Genomic DNA, 8,821 nt, shown 5'->3' with positions numbered 1-8,821 from the left:
GTGAGGGGGGCCGCTGTGATGGGCCATGGCCCCCCCTTCTGCTGTGGATGAGCTTCCCCCCCCAGTGAGGACCCCTCAGCTGGGCTCCCCTGCACAGGGGAGGATGGGCAGTCACTGCACCTCTGACCACAGGCTTTTCCCAGATACCCAAAGCCTCTCCTCCTCCCACCCTTTGGTGGAGGGTCTATGTGAGCCTGGCAGCTGATAGCCCTGGGGCTGTGGTCTCCACCTTGGAGGTGTTAAGCCTGTGCTTTGTGAATGTCCCCAGCCCCTGTTACTTTATCTTATCTTCATCAGTGAGCAGTGTAAGGCCTCAGTCAGGGTGTGGTAGTCTTCTTTGCAGCTATTGTAATACAGTTTTAAAAGTCCTTTAAGAAAATGTTTAAGTCATAAAATATAATATTTCAGTCTCTGACAGCTAACTGCTACTGTAATGAGGTTATTCAGTGTTTTGTTATTGAGTGGAAACAGCAATATTCTTCACATCTAGTATAATAACACCAGAATATTATGAATTAAAGGATGACTTGCTCTGTTTTGTTTTCTTGCAGGAACTGGTGGCTCGATATGTTGCTTTGATTCCTTTTTTGCCAGATAGTGTGTCATTTGCTGGAATTTGTGATTTATGGAGTACATCAGATGTAAGCAACGCATTAAACAGAAGTTCTTTATCCTCTTGAATGTGATGTAGCATCCTAGTGGCCACTGTTTTTGGGGGGAGGTTGTAGTAGATTAGCTCTTGAGGTCCCTTCAGACCTAAATTATTCTGTGATTCTGTTATTGTGAGGACTATTTTTCTTTGAGACATTTATTTCAAAGAATAAGGACCAAAGCGTGAAAAAAGTTGCTCATTCTGATCTGAGCCAAAAATTTTATCTTTGATAGGTTGAAAGTAGCTAAGAATACCTTAGGGCTTTAAAGCATCTCCCGTTTTTTCCGTTATAAACCAGTCCATAATGTCATAGTCATGTGCAAGTGAAGGGATGCTGACTGATGGAGACTTTACAACTAGACTTAAAATGGATCATTGTCATTCCAAGGAACTGCAAAGAAGACATTGCATGTAGTGTCAGCAATAATGGGATATTTAGCCTTCTCTGTCACATAAATCCTGTCATTTAGAGAATAACGGCAGACATTGTTGATCACAGTTGAAGTTTTTATCATCTCAGAACTTTCCTGAAAAATTGTCTTTCTAAAAAAGACAAAGACCCTGGTTCTTGTAATAAAATCTCAGGTCTCATGGGTTCTCACGCTATTAACTCTTCATCCTGTGTGTTGAAGCAGTGACCAATAAACAGTAAAGATCAGTTGCAAAGATCTGAGAGGACTCCTTGCTTCAGATGTGTTAAGAAACATTATCAAATGTTGTAAGTTGGTAATTCAGAAAAACCTTTTTTTTTTTTTTTTTTTTTCTTAATACCTCAATTAGCAATTTCTTTATCTTCTGGCGGGAGATGAGGAAGAACACGCCGTGCTCTTGTGTAATTATTTTCTTGGTATGGGGAAAAAAGCCTGGCTTATCATTGGAAATGCTATTCCTGAGGTAAGAAGATTCTTTCATTTGGCCTAAGTATTAACTTTTATTCTGTGAAGTCTTTGGCCCCCAGCAAGGGATAGTTGTTTATTGCTGGGATGTTTTTCCAGGATATTATCTAAACATTGGTGCTGAGAACTGATTTTTTTAGAGAAGCAAATAAAAAATTGAAAGTATATTTTAGTATATGTCTGGGTTTTTTCCTGGACCTCTGTTTCCATGCTTAAACTCGTAGTAGTTGTCATCATAATATACCAAATATCTGTAACCCTTGATTTGATTTTGGCTTGTATAAATGGTGCATCCAGGACAAATTGATGGAGACAGTCCCTTCATAGTGGCTCAGTCATGGATACAAGGACTGTGACAGAGTTTGTGTGGGATTTGGTACAGGTTCAGAGATTATAGGAGAGGGCTAGGGGCAGGCCAGGGATTGTTAATGGTCACACACATATGCTGATTCTCTCTCTGGCTGATGGCAGAGCTGCAGCAATAGCAAAGATAGATTGGTTCAGGCTGGACAAGTCCCTCTCCCTCTGCCCACTGTAATGCAGGCAGTGTCTGCTCTGCCTTGGGCTGCTGGGAGCCACTGTGGCAGCAGTTTGTCTCAGACTGGCCCAGAACTGAAACACTGAGGTTGTTTTGCCCCTTGGGAGATGCCTTTGTTCTCAGGGAAGCACTCAGATTTCCAAGTAACCAATACAGCTCTTTTCAAAAAGGTGGTAACTGTTTACAATGCAAATTTCTATGTACCTGTGAAAGTTTTGCTGCAGAGAATTTTGGTAAAAATTTCTGTCCAAGCTAGTCTTTTAAGCACATTCTGAGATACTGCAGTGACAGGAACAGGTACTCAGATACATTCCTTCCCCTCAAAGTCTGATGGAGATGCTAGTCATTAATAAAGCATTTTGTAAGGAGGGGATTTATTCCAGGTATTTCAAGATACCTTAACAATATAGGAGATGACAAGAACATGGAAGAGCAGTTTAGGGATTCCTGGCAGAGAATGTAGAGAGCTGGGAAATACCTTACATGCCTGTGAGGAAGGCTGATGGCTGAGGCACAGAGTGCGCTGCCCAAGTCCTTCAGTTCGGAGATTGCCCATGGATGAGAGCTGTGGCAGTAGCCAGGTAGGACGTGTTGGTACTGAAGCAGCATCTGGTAAACATTCCTGTATGTGGAATTTCACATCTGTTTGTAGCTGAAACAAGACAACTTTCAGAATCTGTATGTTAAGAATAGCTCAGAGCTCTGTATGTCTGACATTTCTCTGCCACATTATTATGTAAGTGTTGAACTGTAATGAAACTGTAAACTCTTCCAAGCAGTTTGCCCTAAAAACCACTATCAATTTCAATTGTAAAAATTTAGTATTCCAAAGAACACAAAGCATATTGTCCTTGTAACCAGTTTTCAAACATCTTTCACATTCTTTATTTTTTTCTTTCCTAGGGACCAACTGCATATGTATTAACTTTGGAACAAAGTCAGTATGTAATTTGGAATCCCAGTACTGGATGTTTTTATGGGCAGTATGATACTTTCTGCCCCTTACAAAATGTGTACTGTCTGATCAGCTGTGATAATGTAAGTGTGCCCAGTCTTGTCACATTTCTATACATGTAAGGGTCAATAACTTGATTTTCTTTAACCTTTGGCATCATTTGTTCATCATTGTAACTATATTTAGGCTATCATTTATTAGCAATATTATTCAATCTTAAGTAGGTTTTTCAGCTCCTTTAGATACTTAAAATAAAGATTTTTTAAATCAGCATTTAGGTGGACCAAGAGATCTGTTAATATTTTTCATTACTGAGTTTTACTTACATGCTTCCCAGAGTGGATGGCCTAAGATTAGAGCTGCTTAGTTGAGGAGTAGTCATTCCCCAAAGATAATAGTTTGTAGGTGAAATGTGACTGAAAAATAAGAAACGAAGTATAAAGGAGTCACTTAAGTTGCCCATGTGACACTGGGCACAGCCTGAATGGATCAATGTGCACAACACAGAGCTGGCACCTCAGGGCACAAAAACAATACAGGTTTTCTGCCTGGCATCAAGTCTTCCCATTTATTTGCAAATACACAGGTAATACTAGTGCATGTTCATGATATATTATTCATTGTGTGGCTGTAAACTCTCCGAGATAGTGGGGGGAGAGATTGTAAGAGCTGTGCTGCTCTGGGCAGGTGAAGGAGAGGCCACAGACTGGGAGCTGAGCCTGTGCTGGGAGGGTCAGAAACCCTGGGAACTGTCCTGCCAGCAGCATTCCCTGACACGGTTGGAAGCCAGATCTCACATGTTCTGGGGACACAAATAGGGACATGATAATGAGGTAGAAAGATGTGTGAAAGTCTGAAAATGAGGAAACAGGGCAAACTTACAAAAAGAACCCTAGGGTTTATTTGAATGGAAGCTGGAAGTTGAGTTTAAAAGTTTGCTCCTCAGTTTTTTGGAATGCCACACATTATGAGTTTTGTTACTTAATTTTCTATGTTCTATTCAAAACACAGATCATGACTTTAGATGAGAATTTAATATTCTAAAGCACATTTATTTTAGAAGTAGTCAGTTCTTTCACTATAAAAGCATTTTGAGGAGTGGCAGAGTTGTTTGGTTGGGGGTTTTTTAAGCAGTACTAAACCTACAGTTAAGAAAACTGTAACTCGATTGTTAATTGCTGGAAGAAGCAACTAAGGACTTGAGCACTGACTTGAACTGCAGAGCACAGTATCTTTCAAGGCAACTAATTCCAGTCTCAGTGAGACTGAGCAGGTGTGCTGCATGCACCACAGCCACACCACCTCACATCCAACTGGGGCAGAACCAGCTGTCCTGGAAGCATCTACACAGAACCTCAGTTACAAAGGGTCGCACACATGATTAGCACATTTACATAGTAATTGCTGGTACATTTTGCAGCCTTAGCAATAGTCATTTAAAGGTTGTTTGAACAAGAATGCTACAGTGCTTGCACGCTCCAGACCAGGAGCAGAGGCCAAAATGAATGTCTGTAAAGGAGAGTGTGAGATATGGGTTCCACCTGCTGGCAAAATCTACACAGGAGCTGTGTCTTGTGTGTCTGCAATCTCTGCTTGTATTCTGCAAGATACACTTAAAAGAGCAGTGGCACCAGGGTGCAGCAGCTACCAGGCATCACAGCCACAGCTGCACTGGGCTGGGCTTTTGGAAGAATTTAATCAGAATTCAGAAAAGACTTGTGCAGCAGTCCAGAGGGGTAGAAATGCAGCTCAGAACAGGAGAAAGAATTGCTACAGGAGGTTAACATTATATAGTATTTTATTGCTATGTAAGTGGAATGTGTTCTGTAGGTGTGATTATATGCTGACAGCTAAACCAGCTTTGCTTTCCTGTAGATTTGGTTTAATGTGCAAGAATATGATTCCCCAGGAAGGATAAATTTTGATATCAGCAAACCAAAACACTGGAAGCCTTTCTTTTCAAGAAGTTTGCCATTCCCTGGTCTCCGCAGCATTCAGGTATTGATGGATCTATTGCCAACTCAATTTGAGGGGTTGAGACATCAGAGACTTGGTAGAAAGAAGCAGATACTAAGTTCCTTGGACTTCTTTAGTTAAGTATATTTATGTAATAGCACTGGTTTTTAAAAAAGATTTCCCACTTCCTCCTTTAAAAAAATGAAAGCAGGAGTACTGCAAAAAGCTGATTTTATACAGAATTAATGCTTTTGCCCTCTGTCTATGTAAGATCTCAGGACAACAGTGAAGTAAATGGGACGTATCTTTAACAAAAATGTATCTCAAGTAGGAGCTTGGTATTATAAAGAAAATGTCGACTTTTGTCTCATGGCTAAGGCGGCATTTTTTCAAGCTGTATGAACATCCTAAGTAAAAGGCCATAAATTTCTGTACAGTTATCAAAGGTGTAAGCAGTTGAAATTTACTGGGGGAAAAAACCCCCAGCATTACACACAAATATCTAGTTAAACCTTTATCATGTCTCTATTAAGGAATATATTATTTTAGCATAATTGTAAATTCCTGTGAGCATCATCAAGGCAGAAACTCCTGAAGTTACATTGTTATATGTCTAGAAGAGATTGCATGTTTTAATATTTGTTTTATTTATTGCTAGCCTGAAGAATTAACTTACGAGCATTCAGATATGGCAGCTGCACTGGAACTACAGAGCAGGTACTTCTACCTCCAAAACAAGTGCCATCAGTGCCGATACCAAAGCAATCCCAGGTAGTCATGCCTAGACCTAAAAACCTGCTCTGAATACCAGGAGAACGGCCCAAAAAATCAGAAGCTATTGTTTCAGGGCTTTTTAAAATTGTCTTTCTTCAATAGAGATTGCGAGATAGAAAGAACTAATCAATCATTGCTCTACCATTTCCCAAAAAGCAAAATGGTGTGGGGGGGATGAGAGGAGAGAGTGTAAACTAAAAGAGGATTGTAAGCCCATGGCCTTCCATGCAGGCACTGACAATGCAGACATTACTACACAGCTTTGTTGGCTTCTCTGCACTTTTAGTGAGCAGTAAGTTTAACCGAGGTTCTCAGAATCTGTACTGTCTGCCAAGGGAGATTAGTTCAGATATCCAATACTAGAATTGTAATAACCAGTCTTATCTTATTGCAGGATTGAAAAAATATTAAAAGATAAGATTATGGAATGGAGACCAATGCGCCCAACACGTTGGAACAGATACTGCACCTCCACCCTCCGTAACTTTTTGCCGCTGCTGGAAAAAAACCAAGGCAAAGATGTAGAAAATGACCATCAGGCAGAGCTGCAGAAACAGCTGGGAGATTACAGGGTACACCTGTGAACATAAATGGCTTGTGCATAGAAGCAAGAAGTGAAATCCCTAGGATTTAGTATTGCCACTCCATGGTATAGAAGAGTGTCCTAGGCTGGTTATTTCTTCTACTATCAAAATTCACAAGAGATTTTATACCAAAGATAAACCATTGTAATATTTATAGAGTGAAGCAGTGATGATCTGGTTTATTTCATTTGTAATGTTGAAGATAAAAAGTTTCTGCTGAACATAAGAATGTAAAGTTAATTGGGTGCAGTGTTGTTTTATTGCTGCACAATAGCCACTACTGCCAATACATACACACGAGTGCAGTCTCCCAGCAGCAGCTGCTATGGGGCTGATTGGTGCAGCAGCTCTCAGGGTCAGTACGAACCTGGTACTGGTGCTGAGTAGTGCTACACACAGTCTACTTCCAGGAACCCACACAATATGCTTTTCTTCAGTCTTCACTCTATAAAGACAGAAGAGAATTGACTGATGTGTTTACTGCAGCCACTGATGTGCCTGGTGCATTCTTCCTCCAGGCTGTTGGAAGGGCCTTCTGTTTCCCACATGGAACACCTGTGGCAGTACTGGCAACTCTGGCCAGCCCCAAAATGAGTTGAGGTTTCAGTTCTGTTGGGCAGGAGACATTTGCTCAAGTCCCCAGCCAGGAGAACACAGTGACTTAAAACCACCACAAGACAAAAAAGCAATGAAGTTCTGCTGTGTGTTTATTAATGTAACTTTATTCTAGCAGATTCTAAATAACTTCACTTTGAGCTTAAACCAAATTAAAGAGGAAAAATGTCAGAAGCTTGCCTGGAGTGTGTGAAAGAGGGAGGTGTTATCAAAATACAAACGTAGTTTCTTCTATTGCATCTCCTCAGGCTGGCAATAGAGAAGATAATCTGTTTTACTCAGCATGTAAACTTTTTTAAACTATGTATTTATTCAGGTGCCTTCACCTTTTCTTCTTACATATTTTTTTTCCTCTTTCTTTTTCCCAGGTCTCTGGCTTTCCTATTCATATGCCATATTCTGAAGTGAGACCTTTAATAGAAGCTGTACACAGCACGGGAGTTCACACCATTGATGTTTCCAACGCTGAATTTGCTCTAGCTGTGTATGTTCACGCTTATCCCCAAAATGTTCTCTCTATATGGATTTATGTTGCTTCACTTGTGCGAAATAGGTAGTATAGACCAGTCAGAATCCTGCAAGAATTTTGCTTATATAGGTGTAAATATAAGATTTCTCTTACTGCTGAACTATTCCAAGTATTTAAAAATCAAATGAGAACATGATTTTTCGTAGCTTTATTTGCCCTAAAACCACTGAAGATACTAATTACTGCTAAGGAAGAGACAGACAGCTTAAATTTCCAGTACTAATAGGTGATTTTTATATAGTCTTTTATAGCTCCCTGTGGAACCTCACACTCTTAAAAGCATTACACATGCCCACATGTAAGTGACAGTGCAGAGTAAAATGTTTCCTTGGCACCTCTTCAAGAGTACTTTTAGCTAGTCAGTTTATCTACAGCCCTTCTTCCTCTTCAAACACACTTGTAAATAAAAAAATTTTCCTGTACCTCAGTTTCTGAATTTTTATCTATGAATAAATTTCATGTACCAAAGAGCCATCAGTAAAGGCCATACTTCAATTTTTAAGAGGCTGCTTCATATCCTACTCTATATTTTATATCTGTATAATGCCAGCACCATTTAGAGGTGTAAGAAATTTTCTTAAGAATTTAAAGATGAAAGATTTAATAAATATTTATACCAAACCTTAAGCAGAAGCTCATTCCTTTTATAGAAGAATTTGATTAAATTACCTAGGAGTAGGAAATACTTGTCTGCAAGTTAGCACACTTGCAAGTAAAAGATTATCAAAAGAATATTTACTAAAAATCAAATTCACTTATTAGTATGTAAGTAGTTGTGCTATTAATACTGATATAAATACATATCCTTTTCCTGCTGTTATCTTGCTAATCAAACTCTTCCAAATAAAAATGACAGTGGGTTGAGCTTGATCCTAATTCCTCCGCTGGTGCAGGATCCTGCATTTGCTTTTGTTGAATTTCAGATGGTTCCTTTCTGCCATCTCTCCAACCTGCCCAGGTCCTTCTGAAGGGCTGCACAGCACTCAGGGGGATCAGCCCAGAACTCCTCTCAGCTTTGTGTTGTCAGTGAACTTGCTGAGGAGGCATCTGGGCTTCATCCAAGTCACTGATGAGTAAGTTAAATAATAAGTGAGCCCAGTATTGAACCCTGGGGGACACCGCTAATGAGAGGCAGCCTTCTAGGATCTGCTGTTCAGCCAGTTCTCAATTCACCTCACTGTCCACTCATCCAACCCACACTTCTGAGTTTGCCCGTAAGGACGGTGTGGGATAGAGTGTTGAAAGCTTTGCTGAAGTTGGGGTTGACAGTATCCACTGCTCTCCCCTCATCTGGCCAGGTAGTTGTTTCATCATAGAGGGAA

At 40.2% G+C, this 8,821-nt stretch overlaps 1 protein-coding gene across 6 annotated transcripts in view; it reads left to right on the top strand.

Annotated features, from left to right (window-relative positions):
- The window catches only part of LOC103625595 (complement C1q tumor necrosis factor-related protein 7), a 100,643-nt gene extending 92,523 nt beyond the window's left edge, over positions 1 to 8,120 (top strand). For 3 of the 6 annotated variants that reach the window (XM_017727601.1, XM_017727606.1, XM_017727605.1), the window contains 7 exons: positions 552 to 641; positions 1,433 to 1,546; positions 2,990 to 3,124; positions 4,917 to 5,039; positions 5,656 to 5,714; positions 6,166 to 6,343; positions 7,339 to 8,120. In XM_017727601.1, the coding sequence (XP_017583090.1) occupies positions 552 to 641; positions 1,433 to 1,546; positions 2,990 to 3,124; positions 4,917 to 5,039; positions 5,656 to 5,714; positions 6,166 to 6,343; positions 7,339 to 7,527 (888 nt within the window). In that variant the 3' untranslated portion in view covers positions 7,528 to 8,120. The remainder of the gene's footprint in view (positions 1 to 551; positions 642 to 1,432; positions 1,547 to 2,989; positions 3,125 to 4,916; positions 5,040 to 5,655; positions 5,715 to 6,165; positions 6,344 to 7,338) is intronic. The other 3 variants (XM_017727602.1, XM_017727603.1, XM_017727604.1) reach the window with 1 other exon arrangement.
- Positions 8,121 to 8,821: the final 701 nt, after the last annotated feature.

This window comes from Corvus brachyrhynchos, unplaced genomic scaffold, assembly GCF_000691975.1.
Source record: "Corvus brachyrhynchos isolate BGI_N302 unplaced genomic scaffold, ASM69197v1 scaffold80, whole genome shotgun sequence".
NCBI classification, from domain to species: domain Eukaryota; kingdom Metazoa; phylum Chordata; class Aves; order Passeriformes; family Corvidae; genus Corvus; species Corvus brachyrhynchos.
This window is presented reverse-complemented; position numbering and strand designations above follow the sequence as displayed.